Here is a 17,740-nt window from a genome sequence, read left to right on the forward strand (position 1 = left end):
TCATATGATTTCACAATTAACCCTCCGTCACTTACAATATTCAACAGATACACGTTCAGGATACGATCTACCGTCGTTGCTTACGACTCCAAAATCGAACTCGCCCATATCGATGTTTTTTCTCCCTTCTCTTTGTTTTTCACCGTTTTTACATACTCTAGTGCCTGATCTGCCAATCAAATGTTGATGAGAAAAAAAAAACTTCGGAAGAAATGGAGGAAATTAATGAGAAAATTAGTGTATATATGAGATACATTGTATACCATTCATGAGTGAAAAATATTGCGACTAACGGAGGGTTGCATTCAGTCACAACAATATCAATACGCATTGAGTGATCACCTGCCACAGAACATTGTGAGAGAGATTTGATGTAATTACTCTTCAAGCAAAGGTCTACGTAAAAAAGTAGAGATTTATTTTGGCCGTATCTTTTCGTACATAAAGCGTTGATTTGCGTCTTGGGGGGAAGCATTTAGGAGCCGCCTTTTCACGGCGTGAAAATGTTCTAGAGCGAAATTATACAGTTCGTTTTCCATCTTCCACACGACGGACTGCTGAATCTTGTCCACTGTCTCAGGTAGTGGGTTGAGTTTTTGAGTGGTTTGTCGTAAATGCGACTTGTTGTCTGAAAACGAGGAAGGCAGCGCCTATTGTATCGTCAACACTGTGATAATGTGATTGAAACGTGACGTTCATTCACACTAAAATGTTTAATAACTTTATCGGTCTCGTGAACTTACTGTGCAAAAAGAAACCGTACGCCCCTTTGAAGAATCGCGGTAATACATTTTCCAATATCTCCACAAAGTCATTTAATTCCTCCGTCACGCCGACCAGGAAATAATGCCTCTGTAAGTTTCGTTTGGCTTCTTCTAATGCCCAGTTATTACCAACCTCCCTGTTGCGAAGCACGAATAACATAATGATAATACTGATAATAAATATCGCACAGTGTTCACGTCACAAACTACAAAATATTGTCGAAAATTGTTATTCCGATATCGCTCATTCATAAAACTACATATAAGGAACAAAAAGTTTCACTCACCAACAAGCTGGATCATGGCCGCACAGAAATGGAATCTGCAGCCACATGTTATTTGGATCACAGTCAGGCTGACCAATACTTATACACTCGTCAAATGTCTAAACAAACATAATCAAGTTAGGCGAATGTATTTTGTATTTTTTTTTTTCCATATAAACATACAAACCTTTGTATCTCCATGTTTCTTCCTTACCAGGTGAGGCCTAAAGTTATCTCCATATCGCAAGAAGTAATAATAAGATACAAATCTGTCTAAAGGCTTCCTCAGTAAATTTATATACAAAGGTGTACGTTTAATACCAAATCTGTAAAATAAAGATGTGAGCAAAACAGATGCATTCACTTGATTTTGCAGTAACCGTTAAGATTCGTTGTACCTACTTCTCAAAATTTAAAAATGCCATATGTCCATGGTAAAATGCTGGTTTTATCGTATTCCAATTTGTAATATTGTTTGTAAATTGAACCTATATGTAACACGTATTCATTAACGATACGATCTAATCCATAGTAATTTCCAAGAGAAGTATACATAGATGAAACTAAACAGTAGCATATTACTTCGATATGTAAAATGCAATTATACAGCTTCACCAGAATTCATTTTGCACTTTGCAAGACAATCAAATATAATCCCTTAGAGTCGCGATAAAGAAATTCGAAGTGGCCAAAAAGATACGGATTTTTCTGAAAATACGACAGCACCTGATTGCTGAGGGTTAGGGTGTGCATGTTATTGGTCACGTTGATGTGCAGTACATGGTACTTATTCTGCTTGCACAGGTCGTAAACCAGCCCCACGAAACTGGTGGAGGCAGTCTTCGGCACCCTGTTATATATCACAACGATGTCGTCGAGGATCCCGCTGCCGTGCGTCGCCTCCGGGATGCCGTGCGCCCCGTTCCTAACGTCAATTTGCGCCTGCACGACAGCGTCGTCTGTAAACAAAAGGATTACCTGCGTTTATTATCGCACAATGGACGTGTTGATCGAGGCTATGCTCTCGTGTTGTGAAAACACGTACGCAACGATCTGTAGCTCTCCTCCAGTTGGCATATTCGCAGCCTGAGGTAGATTATCACAACGGTGAAGATCGACGCCAGGACCCATTGAAACGGGAAATTCCTCAGCATCATTTTACGCGCCGCTCAAACCATAACTGTGACGCACGCCGGCCGCCACGCGCGCTCAAGCCGACTCCGAGGAATCTTGTATGCCTCTACCCGCCTGCCCTGTCTCTTTATCTCGAACACCGATCCTTCCTCAGGATCCGGTGTAATCGTGCGTGTTATGCCCGGCCGGATTTAAAGTGATTTAAATATCACACGACGCAGCCGAACGGCGTTAAAGCGCGCGTCGCGCACTGACGGTTCGTACGCATATCCGCGTGTGCCTGGCTTTCTTCCTATGCAGGATTCACACTGCCTCCGATATATCAGACTACGGATTAGGATTGAGATTCGATTGCAATTTATCAATGCAAAGTTCACTGTACTTGAATTTCAATATTAACTTTGCATTGTTTGACCAAATTCAATCCAAACCCCAATATGGGCTTTAGCAGTAGTGTTTGCTTTTAAAGCGCTAATAATGTCTCCCCGAACGCACCCAATGAATACCGGCCGTAGAAATGGCGTCCTTGCGCGAATCGAAAGTCACGTTTTCCCATCATCGTATTACCAGTGGTCTAGGCTTTATCATTGAAGTGCTGTGGTGTGCTTACAACCAAAACTTTTAATTTTGATAGAACAATTTTACGAAGAAAGGGACTCAGTAAATTGGGCACAGTTGAATCGTACTGTCTCGGTGGTAAAACGCGTACCTCAAGATGGGTGTCCCGAAATTCTTCAGATACATAAGCGAGAGGTATCCCTGCCTCAGCGAAACGATCAAGGAATATCAGGTATTTGACAACGAAAAAAAAAACTCCTTTCTCGCCTTTGTTTACCTGTTGTATCATCATTCTTTTTTATCGCACACATTATTACATGCAAATTATAAGGTAAAACCTTTTCAGTTTCGTTTTTGTGTCCACTTAAATGATCAACCTTTTCGAAAGTCAGTGGAACAATTTTCCAACATCATGTAACAGTTTTCTTAAAAAGACTACTTTCCATCTGTTTCAGATGCCAGAATTTGATTATTTATATTTAGACATGAATGGTATCATACATACATGTTCACATCCGAATGACAATGATGTTCACTTTCGTATTTCTGAGGATACCATTTTTAAAAATATATACCACTATGTAGAAGTATTATTTAACATGATACGGCCGCAGAAGCTATTTTTTATGGCAATAGACGGGGTAGCACCTAGAGCTAAAATTAATCAACAGAGAGGCCGGCGGTTTAGATCTGCCAAGGACGCTGAAATACAAGAGGCTAAAGCTTTGGCACAGGGTATTCAAATACCCGAGGAAAAAAAATTTGATTCGAACTGTATAACCCCAGGAACCTTCTTTATGGCTGAACTCGCTAAACAGCTCAAACGTTTTATTGTACATAAGATTTCTACAGATGATGCTTGGAAAAAATGTAAAGTACTATTCAGTGGCTCTGAGGTAATTTTATCTTGAAATTATAATGTAAGGGAAACAGATGTATATAGTATAATCTTTTTCAGAGAAATAATGCGTACGGATGTAATATTTGTTACTATGTAAAATTAGATTTTCTATGACGCCACAGTGGATTAAATCTGTTTTAGGTCCCTGGAGAGGGAGAGCACAAGATTATGGATTTCATAAGATATATGAAAGCAAGTAAAGATTATGACATTAACTCTAGACATTGTTTATATGGTCTAGATGCCGATTTAATAATGTTAGGTCTATGCTCGCATGAGCCAAATTTCTCTCTTTTAAGAGAGGAAGTTAAGTTTGGTAAGAAGCAAAAGAGGATTCAGACTCCCGAAGAGACGAAGTTCTGCCTTCTTCATTTGTCGCTCTTACGAGAATATTTAGATCATGAATTTTCGCCGGTTAAATACAAAATATCTTTTCCATATGATATTGAGAAAATAATCGATGACTGGGTTCTAATGGGATTCCTTGTGGGAAATGATTTTATTCCCCACTTGCCAAATTTACATATTGCCAACGGTGCACTGCCAATTCTGTACCGTGCGTATATGGAAGTATTACCAACGTTCGAAGGTATGTAATTAATTAATTAGCGATAAGTTAGCAAAATTCACGTCTTTACGTTAGTTATAAACCTAAGTGTTTAATCATGCTTTAGGTTATATAAATGAAGCAGGAACGTTAAATCTGAACCGTTTCGAGAAGTTTATGGAGAGACTTAGTCGTTTAGATGTAGAACAGTTTAACGAACATTATGCTGACTTGAAGTATTTTGAAAGTAAAACAGGTAGAAAGCCTAATGAATCTGAACGTCATGTATATAAGAAATCGGAAGACGAAGAAGCTGCATCTCCCAAAAAGATACAAAATAAAGATTTAGACGCTTTAATTAAATCTACCACAGAAATGGTATTCATTTGCGATGCTTTTCAATAATTGAATAATAAGCAAGTGATTTAATTCTGCTTAATACAGTCCTTAGGACATTCCGACGAGGATGACGATTTGGACGATGAATCCGACAGTGATATATATCAAATGGAATTTGTACAGCATAAAAGAGATTATTATATGAACAAGTTAGAGTACAAAAATGTTGATGCGTAAGTAACCCCTTTATAAATGTGCGACTTTTTCCACGAGGGATCTGTCTGCCAGGCCACAATTTGATCGCACATGTAATGTACGCACATTATCATATTTATAATAATATTCTTATTATATTGATCAAATTTTTATTTCAGGGACTTTTTACGTTCACAAGCAGAGGGTTATGTGAGAGCGATACAATGGAATTTGAATTATTATTATAACGGCTGTTGCAACTGGTCGTGGTACTATCCACATCATTATGCCCCGTATATTTCAGACATAAAGGATTTCAAAGATCTGAAGTTGGAATTTGAGTTGGGAGAACCGTTCTTACCATTCGAACAATTACTGGCTGTATTACCATCATATAGCAAGGACCTGTTGCCAGTGGCGTTTCAATCGCTATTGGTGGAAAAAAATTCTCCAATCATCGATTACTATCCGAATGATTTCAAGACTGATTTAAACGGGAAGCGGCAAGAATGGGAAGCAGTGGTGCTTATTCCGTTCATCGACGAGAAACTATTGTTAGCCGGTGCGTACTATCTCTATGTCCGGTAATTTTGCGGATATGACAAAGTATACGTATATTTTGAGAAATTCTTCCACTCCATATACAGAATGGGTGCAATAACTTCACCCGGCCGGGAGTATCTTCGCTATTTTTAGAGATATGAAGATATTTTAATTACGAAAGATTTGTGTATAATTGAAATTGAAATATCTTCATATCTGTAAAAATGGCGGATCAGGTGGATTATATTTCAAATATCGATGAAAGATTTATCGCAGAAATATAGAACTCTCACTCAAGATATCAATTTAAACTCTCCCTCTACGTCCTTCGCGTCTGTATTTAGCTATGCAGCCACATTTAAAGCAGTTAACAGCAGAGGAACAGCAACGAAATAAGCACGGACAGATGCATTTGTATTCATATACCGACGAAGAACTGGATATTCACCAGGCGACATCGGACTTCCCGGGAATTATCAGTCACGCTCAAGTGTCACTGATAAATCGTGACGACATTTTCGTGCCGAAGCAGCAGCTGGTCCGAGGGCTGTCCCCGGGCTTCGACGTAAACGTTTATTACCCTGGATTCCCTAAACTGCATCACATTCTTCACACGGCGTGTTTGACGAAAGCGGAGGTACATGTTTACCGTGAGATCTCCAAAGTTGTTTCGATTCTCAACAGCTTGTCAACGCGGAATTTCACTTTTGCACAGGTGAAAGTGTTCCAGCAAACATCGCGAGGCGAAAATATGATATTGCACATAATGTCGGAACAGTCACCGAATTTGGAGGACTTGGCGTCGCAGCTGTTGGGAAAGAGCGTGCACGTTGATTGGCCTTACTTGAAGGAAGCCCTCGTGGTCGGTGTGGCTAACTGCAATACAAAGTTCGCTTTAATCGACTCGCTGGCAGGTTACAGTCACGACAATGTGAACAAAGAAGACGTGAAAGGCCCGTCAGTCGCGGAATGGAATATACAAGTGAAACATATCAGAGAGACGTAAGATACGATTCGCGCGCTCCACCAAGAGAACTGAGATTATATAATATAACCTGCGTAAATTTGCCTGCAGATATTTGTCGCGTCTTGGGATATCTATAGGCCATACGGACGTGCTGATTTACGCTCGTCCTTTCCTAGGTAACAAGTACATTTTCGGCGCTCAAGGCAAATTGACGCTCGAGAAACAGTGGGCAAAATCGCCCGTACCTTATGTTTATCAGACGGTGGTCATGGACATTCCCATTTATTACAAGAGCCCACCGGTCTACAAAAGCATGCACGAGATCTTCGTACCAGGAAATATCTGTTTCATGTTGGGCTACCCTTACTACGGTGCGATGGGACAGGTACAGTTCCTCTCTCATTTCGGGATGATTGTTAGAAGTGTTAGCGAAGAGAATTGAAAAATATCTATTCTAAATAATGAAAGAAAAAAATGTTAACGAAATAATTGTGCATAAGATCAAGGCGCTTATACTGGTTATACAATATAAAATACATCATTTCTTGTTTGTAACTTTTTAAAAAAAGAAATTTGAAAATTTTATACAATATACAATATTTTTTCCTTTTTTTTAGTCCTTACAGTTTTTTTCCAAATTTTTCAAATTATCGAAACTCTAGTGATTCTTAATTTTACTTTATGATTTGTAAAGCGGAATTTACGAGTGGAAAATATTAAAGAGCCTTTGCACAATAAATATACATTAACTTGTAAAATATATTTAAGAATACTGTTATTTTACCTGGAATTTTTGATAAATTGCCTGGAAAATCGGGGGATTCTCAGGAAATTTTTTTTCGGGGTTTGAGTTAGCACCCTGAGGATACTGCTCGTGTAGTTCTATTTAAAGAGATTTTTGACGAACGAACAGGTTTTGCCAAATAAGATGGATGACACGAAGCTACGCAGAGTCCAAATTTCCGTGACGATTGCAAAGGAACCATCGTTGGACACCATTAAGCAAACCCATGCCCAACAAAAGACACGATATATGCACGGCAGTATCGCCGCGCAACGTCTTGGAATAAGCAGTCATCTGCTGAGCAGGATCACCGGTACGATTTACGTCGTACGGGCATCGAACGAGTTGGACATTACAAAGCACAATGTCGGATTAAATTTGAAATTTAATAAAAAGAACGAAGAGGTGAGGAAAATCGTGCGAATTTGAACTCTCAACGTAAATTATCACTTCGTAACGATTGCGAAAGAAAAAAAGTGTTAGATTCAAGTGAATAATTTCTCTAGTATTCCCTATCGAATTTTTTACTTGGATCAAGTAATATTTATTTGATACAAATAAAATATTTGTTCCGTAAATTGATCTAAGTAAAATACATTTACTTGATCAAAATAAAATGTATTTGATCCTAGTAAAAATTTGCTAAGGAATATTGAAGTAATTATTTCTTTGAATTTAACTTTTTTTCTTTTTCTGTGTGCTGTTGCTATACTTACATATTGCGCCTATCTTCCGATCCGTCGACATTGTTAAAGGTACCTGGTTACACGAAGAAAGAAAATAACCAATGGCTGTACAGTACAAAAGCGGTTGAACTGATCCGTAATTACATGGCCAAGTGTCCTGACTTGTTCGAACGTCTAGCGGGAAACGTGACGAACGATATTTTCCAAGAGGAAGAGTTGTTCGACAAGGGGTACGCGTGTGTTCTGTTATATATTATCGAATTATCTATAATTTATATACGTATGTGCATAAAATATAATTAAAATCACAAACGCTCCAACGTTCTTCGCAGATCGAACGAGCTGGAAAATATAATCGCTTGGTTGAAAACGGAACTGTCCGATATAGAGAGTCGCGCTTGCGGAGTAGAAGCCGTGGACACGGAAGTGGTGCGAAAGATCGAAGAGGAATTGGAGGAATACTTGAACACACAGAGCACCGATAGCAAGACAGTGATTATACAGGTGCAACCGCACTTGCTCTTCAAGCCAGGGTTACATTTGCGCAACGTGGCGCCTGATTCGAATACCCAGAACCGTTTGTTGGACCGTATTTGTTGCGTTCGAAACGGCTTCACCGTACCAATCGGAGCTAAAGGCACTGTCGTGGGAATACAGAAGGCAAATAACAACCCGTTGGAGACTATGTTCGATGTGGTGTTCGACAAGCCTTTCTTAGGTAATATAACTTATCTAAAGTACGGAATTTTTCTGTCCGACAGTTTTTCGAGTGTCGGAGTATAAAAGCCACCTGGGCCGCCAGTCGGCCCGAAAATCAGTGGTGGATTTATTACAGGGTGTTCACAACGTTTCGAGACGCGGTCTGATATTTCAGAAAATAAACATTTTACGAAAAAATGTTTCAGACAAAAGGTGTGTCTTAAAAAAACCAAGGACGCCTTAGATGGCGTTGCCAAAGTCAAATTAAGTTCAATTTGAATTTCTTTAATAGAATCATATGGCTTTTTTTTTTTACACAAATCGATTCCTCTAGTTATTCTATGTATAAAAATATTAGTGTAAAATAATAGTCGAGAATACTTTTCCAGTTATTTTACATTTTAACCTGATATTTTTCAATATGAAATATAAAACTTTCACTTTTCGATAAACCCACCTTAATACTTTTCCACATGAAACGGCGGGTGGAATTGATTGCTGTAAAAAAAAAAAAAAAACCTGCACAACATTCATACGGATCGTCGTTTTATCGGCCAAATTTTTAAAGATGTATTTAAGACTACCTTAAATATAAGAACGAACTGTGAGCGAGCCTTAGTGTGCGAATTCAGTATGCATTAATGCAAACGGCCGCTATTATTCGTAAGTTAAGGAGAAAAGCCTGAAACAGTATTGGCATCTGGTCCCGAGAAGTCGGTCACCATTCACTGGCGAAAATACCTGCACCCATGCGAACATTACAGGTGGACTCTCGATAAATGGATGCTCGCAGACGCGCAGTTATCGCCTGGCGGCCACGGATTTCGTGAACATCAGCTACGGCGAGAGAATGGAGCATGGCAATCCGATGAGCGAGCCGACGGAAAATTGGCGACAAATGACGGGCGCCTCGTCGCCGAAGAGGAGCGTCCGTCAGTCGCCGAAAGTGTCGCCGCAGATGCGTCTCGCCAAGAAGGGCCTCGAGAAATTGAATCAGGACATACTGTCGCAAATGGAGTCGTGCAAGAAACCGGCGGAGAATTATCCGAGCGCCTCCGCCAGCCAGTCGTCCGAGTTCCAAGCGTTGTGGAACGAGCTGCACAGATTGCAGGTCAGTCGCGGTTGCACGTAGTCTCAGCTTGCTTTTTCGTAAATCACTGATTCTCGATATGATATACGGTGGTAGAAGCCGAGTGTGCCGCCGCCGGAGAAGGTCATGAGGATGAAGCCGGTCGCCAATAACCACAGCGTACAGTCGGTAAATATCGTTGAATATTTCGTGAATCTGAAACTCCCATCGCCGCCGAATTGCATTCGACGAATTCTTACGTAGCAGCCGCAGGATCCCAGCGCCTTCTTGAAGGCTATGTTGAAAATTCCTGACGGAGATACGCAGACGAGCAAGCAACAGAGCGGCCAACCGATGATGGCGCCATCCACGGCAACGTCCCAGGAAACGACAGTCGTGGAAAAGAATCGAACATCGGATCCACCGCCACCTTTGGTGCAACAATGGTTTGACGTATGTACGATAGTTAAGGGCAATATCTGCGCGCTTCATCCCTTTTCGAGTATTCTCACTCCGGGAGAAGGGAGAAAGATATTTATTTACTTTTCATGCTTGTGTATTTTTAATATTACTTTTACAGCATGCTCGGCGTGCCGAGGGGAAACAGGAGGAAATTAATCCCATCTGGCATTGCTCGCAATTATTGAAACATTTCTCATGCAATAGAATCGGCATGCCGAAGTACAATTATTTTATCGACGAGAAAACCGGCTTGATCAGCTGCAAGATTTGTCTGCAGGACGCAACCTTTAGAGGTGATCCTTGCGCCACTCACGAGCAGGCCGCGGAAAGCGCTGCGAAGAAAACGTACAAGGTAGCAGGAAATGTTAATAAGAAAAATTGCCAAGAGTTTCATCGCGTCGTGTTGCGTCCTCAATGCGACTTCTGTCGGCAGGCGTTAAATTTGGATAAGGCGTTGACACCCGATACGAAAATGGTGCCGGCGCCTCGACAACAATGGTACAACGGCCAGCAGAACAGCTCTTGGGTCCAAAATATCCGGCCTCCTGTGATGCCAATGTGTCCTCCAAAGATGCCGCCGATCCCGCAGAATCTGAACATGCAGCCCAACTTATTTTATCCAAAGTGGAGCCAGAAACTGCCACCGCCGAATCCAGGCTTCGGTCAGCACACCGCGGCGTCGTACAGTCAGGGCAGGCTGCAGCAGGGGAAACCTCCGAGCCAGCCGAAGGTAGAAATAAGACAGAGCACCGCGTTTGTACCCTTGCAGGCTCAGAAGAAGAACAGAAACGCCAGCGTGAAGCAGACCCCGAAAGAAGTGAGTTCAAACGTCAAGAAAAATCCTAACCCCAAAATGCAGCAGCAGCAGCAGCAACAACAACAACAAAAAAAGGAAGACACCCAAAAGACGTTACTCAAGGTTTATATAGAGAGATATATGCACACGTACATATTTACATATGCGCACACACTGTCACACCCCTTTATTGCAATTACTCGTGAATATATTGAAACGTAATAAGTGAAACTTCTCATTCGCAGAACGAAGCGTCGGAAACTGTAAATAAGATCAAGAAGGAGGAACCAAGCGAGCCTCATATGTCGCAACAGCCGCAGAATGCCGCGGTAAAAACGTCCAAGCCCAGAAAATCGCGCGTCGCCGCGAAATTCGGCGCGCAAGACCTGTCGAACGGCGGCGAACCCCAATGAAGACTCTGCTTCGGCCCGGTATGACGGAAGTAGAGATCTCTCCGACGGATTATATGTAAATATGAGAGAAACTATACAACTGTATTGCTACACCCACCATCTCTTCGTTCCTGCTCGTTTTCTACATTTTATAATAATGCGTGCAGATTTTTCTTTCAAGATTTTCAACGCGCCAGTATCTCGTCGGAGGATTTTACGCTGAGAACGATTTTCGTACTTACTATATGTGCGATCGCCTGCCAGTGCACGAAAGAATCGTTATATAGACCTTTTCGAGCGAAATGTATATACACACACACACACACACAATGCACGCACCAAACTTATATGCGTAATATATACAACATAAAGGACGTTATTGTTTAAGTGAGAATGATCAATCGTTTATTTTATATTTCGTACACTCCGCAATGTACTGGCGTATTGTCATTTACGTAGATCAACTCTTGATTTTACGGTAATTTATTGAGACGATTTACGCGATCAGACTTACTTTGAGAATATTCGTTATTTCGAAAATTGGGTAATTTAATTAAGGTATGCCTTTGAGTGACGATTTTTTTTCCGTTGAAACTTAATGCACGCAAAGAGGAGAAAAAGTACATCATGAAGATTGATAATGATATATTTTCGCAATTTTTTTTTTTGTATAGGCGTGTCGACCTTTTTTTTTATCGTATTAAAATACACGTGCACGAGAATCGGATATTGGTTCTAACATTTTGTTAAAAAAAAAGATGAGAAATCTCTTTCTGTCTTTCTATTTGTCCATTTATCTCTCCCGTCTTCTTGAGAAATATTTCAATTCCCAGTAATATTGATGAATAGCCCAGGTTATTCTATTTTACGGCGCAACGCGTTTTAGAAAAGGAAGAGATCGATTTTTATTAGTAGTACCACGTGTACATCTCTCCAAGTGGAATAATATTACGCAAGTAACGCATACGGGCATGAAGAAAGTGATATTAATTAAGCGTACAAGTAGAAAGATATGTAATCTATCTCCGACGATCTTTCCCGTGTTCCTTCTTTCTGTACTGCAAACAGCAAAGAAAAAATCAAAATTAAATAGCATAATATCCAACAAAAAGATATTTCTGCCTCACCCACAACAAACCGGTCGCGCGAAGTATCGCTAAGTACACAAATCACAATTCAATTTCATACATTATTATTTAATTGGTTTTAGTTCGTCTTCTAACAATCTCTTGATAAATTAGTTGTTAATTGTCAGCTAATATACAACAGTCGATGGAGAAAAGGATCGGAAATATATTTATGTATTTTTCTTCTTCCCGGTCCACTCCATTTCATTTTTTTCTCACTACAATTAATCTTGCACCACGTTACATGCGATCAATGAACATCTTACGATCCGAAGAAATGCAAAAACGTATGGAATATATACAACACGGTTGCGTTTATTATAAAGGGATAAATTATATTAATTTCCGTATGAGTATATTACCGTTGTGTCTGTCACAGAGTAAAACTCGTCTTATGTCAACGTTTCGAAAGTTCTGTCATTCCGAGGATTCGACGAGAGTCCCGTCTTTTGTCGACACCGCATACTGAGTTCCTTCAGCGTGGTGCAGAGCCCTTTTTTCGTCCTCTCGCGCAAGATGTGCGTTGTGTACTCCTTTGGCAACACGGCGGAATCACTTTGACTCTCGAACACGGCTCGCAGCCACACGTCGTGCCACTCGAAGTAGAATTTGTTCAATGTGAACAGGACCTCGGCGCAAGGTTCCAGATGATTCTGGGTAGCTGCTCCAACTAATAGAAGCACGAGAAGAAATGAATGAACCGAGCAAACACGGCTCCGTGTGAACATTTCGGCATTCCCGCTTACCGACGTGATGCAAGATTACGGAGACCAGTTCCTGGCCGATCGGCTGGACGAACGTCTGCATGTGCGGAGTTTGTGCGATCGCGTGGCTGAGAAAGCTACCGGCTATTTTCACCGTAGAGATTTCCGGCAGCGTCAAGCAAGCCATCCCTGAAAATAAGGCGGAAACGAGAATGTGAGGAAAGTCGCGACATTTCTGCTTATTGGCAGTTATCAACGAAGGATGCGCGTTCCACTTAACCGCGCGTGGAAAGATTCGTAGTGGGACACTCTCTAGGTATTCGCATGAAATGACGAGTGGATTATTAATTACAACGAAGGTTAAGGTCATCAACTTGTGTCCTCTTCGAAAATACGAAATTTTTCTACGAAACATTTTTCAATGAAAGCCTTTCGAGACAATGCATCATTTAAAAACGGTACACTCTATATATGTACAAACACTCTTATCAAATTGTATCCCGCTCCAACACCGGCGTCCGATTCTTACTTGTCTATCTTCTTCTCTTGTATTTCTTTCATCGCAACAGCTATTTCTACCACAGCTTACATTATTATTAGCTTTTTTTCTACGCACTTACCGCACTGCAACATGTCCGGTATTTGGTCCGGGATTTGCAGCAGCAGCCCGACGTTCTTCTTGCAAATTTGCGCGAGCACACCCAGGTACGCTTCCATTAGGTCCGACCAATCGGACAAGTCTCCTTGCACTGATTTGCAGGCCTTCACACCGCTCAGCGTTATCGAGCTGATCTCGGCGAGCACCGACCTTATGACGTTGTCTTGGTCTCTCCCGAACAGCAGTATCAAGTGGCGCAGCAGGTTCAACGCTCCCTGGTGCGGCCATGTCTTGTAGGATGCCGTCAGGATCGAGAGCAACGGCCGTGCGTCCGTCTCCGGGCGCAGCAACAACGGTAGGGAGCGTTGGGCGCACAGGTACATCGCTTCCAACGTGAGGTTGTCCTGGCTCCATTCAGGATGCGCGATGATCTGGTGGAACAGCGGTATCAGGCCGTCCAACACGACCTTGCCGATCGTGCCTTCGAGGGTGGACAGGCAGGCGACTATCATTTTCAAGTGGCTCGTCACGCCGGCTCGCGCCACGAACAACGGTTGCTCCAATAGCTCCTTCACCTTCACTATGCACACCCCTAACGTCGCGTCAAGATACGTCAGTTGTAACTCCTCCGGCAAGGTGTTGAGCATCTTGCCGGTGGCATACATCAGCCGCAAAGCTTCCCCGCTACCTGGTGCGACGCTAGGCAGAGCTTGTCTGATCGTGTCGAGGATGGACAGTGCGAATGGCTTGATATGATTACCGCTCTCTCTAACAACATCCTTCAATGCCATACTTGCGAAGGGTGCGATAGCGGGACCCTTGGTGAGTCCTAGAGTGATGAACTGCAGCACCTCCTTCAGCCTGCGGTCGGGGTGTTCGCCGATCCACTCGGCGAATGCGCCCAATGCTGAACAAGCTGTCGCCATTACCTGCGCGTATCGAGCGAATCTCTCGTATTGTTGTACAAATATAAGCACAATTCACTGGCGATCAGCGCATACGCGAAATGTAACAGGATAATGACCAACAATGAGTATGCACAGGCTGTGTATGGATTGAGGTATTGCTCCAACAGCTCGTGCAATTAGGAAAAGAGCTGAGAGATATTTGTTTAAACTAAAGTTGACTAAACTCTTCCCTATGTGTACCTTGGAAAATTAGCGTGCTATTTTTAATTTCTATTTTTAATATCCTCTCAGCTATATATATGAAAATAAAATTTTACTAAAAAAATACTATAGGATTAATATGCGAATATTATACAAATTTCAGACTATTTTGTTTTGAAAACACAGCGGTGTAAATTTATACGCTCGAAATATATGTACACGTACCTCCGCAGGATAACGATCGTAAGGTATGTACGAGAGAATAGCGTCTATCATTTCCGAGACGTAGCGGACGTTTCTACTGCCGACAGCTTCCGCCAGTGCTTTAAACGCATGCAAGGATGCTTCAACGTCGGTCCAGCTTTTGTCATTGCATATCGCTCGGCCCAATCTCTCCAGGACCATTTTCAGCAGGTCCTCTTGCAGCACCTTATAGCAGTAGTCTAAAGTGTCCGCCACATCTTGCCTGTAACATCTGAACACCTCGCGCTCGTTCGCATTGCTCAGCTCTTGCCGGCACGGAAGAGTCGACTTTTCCAGCAATGCTTCGGCCAGTCGAGTGTAAATGGGCTTCAACGCCAACAGAGCCCACTTATCGACCGGCTGATCCAACGTGGCCAAATCGTCCTGCAACGCATACCAGAATCCAAACGGAATGCTGCTGCGGGTCTCGTCCGTCGGATAACGACCTGGTTGAGACGTACATTCCAGCAGCAGTTCGACCAAGTCCGCAGCTGTTTGCTTATGCGTCATGTCGTTACTACCGCCGGCCAAAGCGATCAGAAACTCACGGCTGTGAGTCTCCCCGATAGCGGTGAGCACTTCGCAGAAGTATTTGGTATTGTGCTCCTTCGCCGTTGTTGTCAGAACTCTCGCCCATTCCCAAAGGGTCTGAGGCCACTTGTTCAGGTCACGGTGCGTCACTATTATGATCAAGCACTCCTGTACTATTTCCCAACCGCGTTCGTGCTCGCTACATGATGAATTCGAAGACCTTGCGGGAGAGAAACAGGGTCGACGTTTCATTACATTATTTTCCTTATCACGTTTGGTCTTATATTAGATATCCTCTTCCTCCTCAAAGGACAACCTACCTATCAGGCGCATAGTGGGGCGCCATAACTAGTAGGTCCGAATAAATTTGGCCAATAGCCTCCAACGGTAGTCTGTCAGTCTTAAACCAAGCTAGGGTACATTCTAAACCAGGTATCATTAACGTCGGTGACCATGTAAGTGTGTCGCACGACGAGAAGATTAATCGCAAGCAGCACAAAGTTTTGCGCCAACCGCTGACTAAAATGTGCGAATTGCCACACATTTGCCGTCTCCTTTCACACTAACAACATAATAACGGTCATTATTGTGAAATTAAAGCACAATCTTGTACGTGTCTTACCTCGGCAGGCAGCAACGAAAGTACTCGAAGTAACAATTCCAACATGGATTGCGAATTAGTCGGGGTTAAAGCGTTAAATAGGTCATCGACTATACTTGTATCTTCCTCTACTTTTGCTACGTTGTAACTATTGACCATAAACGCAGCAAACTGAAATTAATGATGAACAATTTGTGACTGTTGAATTACGTATAGAGCAGGGTCGACAAAATTCCAGATTTTTTTAATAAAGTCCACGGCAGTGGTAAAAACCTGGTGTTTTCCAACAAAAATGAATCTTTTCTATTAAAAACGGTAAAATAAATAGGAAACTTTTTTTAGAGACAATTTAATTAATAGGCAGCCCTATAGTCCCAATTATTGTATGTTTATCATACATTAGTGAAATAGTCAGTTAACATGAATAATTTAACAAATGCATTAGGAGGAAGTTTATGTTCCTTTAAATCATATATAACAAGTATTACCGCTTGACAAAGCTTCAGAAGAACGAATTTGGGAGTGTTGGGCTGTTTCAGACTCTTGACCAAATAATCCCTTAACATTGGATAGTCATTTTCAGGTACTTCATCCCACTGCTTAATTATCTTTGTATGTAGAGTTGTTGCTGCAAAAAATTGAACTTCTCCAGACTGCAAAAATAGGACATGTCAAAAAAAAAAGATAGACCAAATTAAATTTAAATAGTTAAATAAATCATCTGTCTCATGATATTTATAATTTATTACATCCACTTCTTTTATGTCATGCGTGTTGCGAAATATAAAAACATCGCGGTGTAATAATTGTTTAGCCACGATTGCAAAGTTCTTTGGGCATCCGATGGCAGAACCATGGTGACGCATGAAGCTTTATATTGCACGAAAATATAAATAACGAGAGAAAAAATATATCATGGAACAGGAACAATGTGATCCATTCAGATGCAGACCTTAGAAGGATCCAAAAGTTCCCACACGAATTGCCAGGCTTCGGGGGAGGCTTGTACTTGCAGTAACCACGAATGAGCTTCATTGCTGCCCACTGAGTAGAATTCTTTGACAGCTCGATCGACAATTGTTGCATAATCCATCCTAAGCGTGTAACAGTGTAGTCGAGAACGAGCGTCTACCAGTCTTCTTGTTATAGCAGTGTGCAAGCAACAGGGATTTATACGCAACGACTACAAATAACACACCTTCTATGTATTTACATTCTCACGTCGCTGATTTGATATTTTCTTGTGTATTCATTATCCACTTGATCACTTAGCTTGTATCATACGACCAAAGCATAAAGCACAACATAACCTAATCCGACCTAACTTAACAAACGCGTCCGGACGACTGTATACCAGATGGCGCAGAAGTCAACAGGTTTGTTCTTTTTAACTGAGGGCTGCGTTCTATGCCTGAGTATACGACATTCGTTGTACCAAATACGTAAAAAGTTTAGTTTAATTTCTCTTTAAGAGAACCACCAATTAAAAAATTTTATATTAAATTAGCCGATCACCCATGTGGGCTTTCGGAGCCCACTCGTTTGTAAACGGAATTTCCGTAATTGGTGGCCTAGCGGAAAGATTTTAAGCACCGGTCGATGTGTACGTATTTCCTTTGATCGTCAACTGAACACTTCTTTTATTGATGTCTTTTTAATGAATAGTGAGCGACAGACGAAGATTAAATACTTATATTCATTTATCATTGAAATCGCGCGGTAATT

The 17,740-nt window shown here is 41.6% G+C and overlaps 3 protein-coding genes across 6 annotated transcripts; 1 reads left to right on the plus strand and 2 right to left on the minus strand.

Annotated features, from left to right (window-relative positions):
* Positions 1-383: 383 nt before the first annotated feature.
* Positions 384-2,648, minus strand: LOC106741806 (heparin sulfate O-sulfotransferase-like). Its single transcript, XM_014614156.1, has 7 exons — positions 2,076-2,648; positions 1,757-1,989; positions 1,433-1,518; positions 1,218-1,356; positions 1,052-1,149; positions 744-901; positions 384-628 (listed from the first exon to the last, which is right to left on the minus strand). Exons 1-7 carry the CDS (start codon positions 2,185-2,187, stop codon positions 417-419), a joined length of 1,038 nt encoding a protein of 345 aa, XP_014469642.1. The 5' UTR covers positions 2,188-2,648; the 3' UTR covers positions 384-416.
* Positions 2,649-2,697: 49 nt separating this feature from the next.
* LOC106741804 (5'-3' exoribonuclease 1) lies at positions 2,698-12,597 on the plus strand. 3 transcript variants are annotated; one of them, XR_001374213.1, is made up of 19 exons: positions 2,880-2,954; positions 3,178-3,618; positions 3,765-4,212; positions 4,298-4,548; positions 4,615-4,742; positions 4,884-5,266; positions 5,592-5,884; positions 5,963-6,249; positions 6,323-6,599; positions 7,128-7,403; positions 7,754-7,914; positions 8,017-8,402; positions 9,148-9,494; positions 9,570-9,641; positions 9,717-9,905; positions 10,033-10,266; positions 10,348-10,833; positions 10,956-11,178; positions 11,270-12,597. XR_001374213.1 is itself a non-coding variant. In XM_014614152.1 (18 exons), exons 1-18 carry the CDS (start codon positions 2,880-2,882, stop codon positions 11,121-11,123), a joined length of 4,713 nt encoding a protein of 1,570 aa, XP_014469638.1. In that variant the 5' UTR covers positions 2,698-2,879; the 3' UTR covers positions 11,124-11,249. The 3 variants fall into 3 exon arrangements, 2 of the variants coding, with proteins under 2 accessions (XP_014469638.1, XP_014469637.1); XM_014614152.1 differs by lacking the exon at positions 11,270-12,597 and having other exon boundaries at positions 2,698-2,954; positions 10,348-10,644; positions 10,956-11,249; XM_014614151.1 differs by having other exon boundaries at positions 2,699-2,954; positions 10,956-12,597.
* On the minus strand, positions 11,341-17,377 carry LOC106741805 (importin-13). Of its 2 annotated transcripts, none has more exons than XM_014614153.1 (9): positions 17,214-17,377; positions 16,968-17,109; positions 16,504-16,668; positions 16,037-16,186; positions 15,735-15,976; positions 14,866-15,634; positions 13,554-14,460; positions 12,976-13,122; positions 11,341-12,899 (listed from the first exon to the last, which is right to left on the minus strand). In XM_014614153.1, exons 2-9 carry the CDS (start codon positions 17,106-17,108, stop codon positions 12,622-12,624), a joined length of 2,799 nt encoding a protein of 932 aa, XP_014469639.1. In that variant the 5' UTR covers position 17,109; positions 17,214-17,377; the 3' UTR covers positions 11,341-12,621. The 2 variants fall into 2 exon arrangements, with proteins under 2 accessions (XP_014469639.1, XP_014469640.1); XM_014614154.1 differs by having other exon boundaries at positions 11,341-12,160; positions 12,592-12,899; positions 16,968-17,377.
* Positions 17,378-17,740: the final 363 nt, after the last annotated feature.

Source organism: Dinoponera quadriceps, unplaced genomic scaffold (genome assembly GCF_001313825.1).
Source record: "Dinoponera quadriceps isolate SergipeBrazil2010 unplaced genomic scaffold, ASM131382v1 scaffold533, whole genome shotgun sequence".
NCBI lineage: Eukaryota > Metazoa > Arthropoda > Insecta > Hymenoptera > Formicidae > Dinoponera > Dinoponera quadriceps.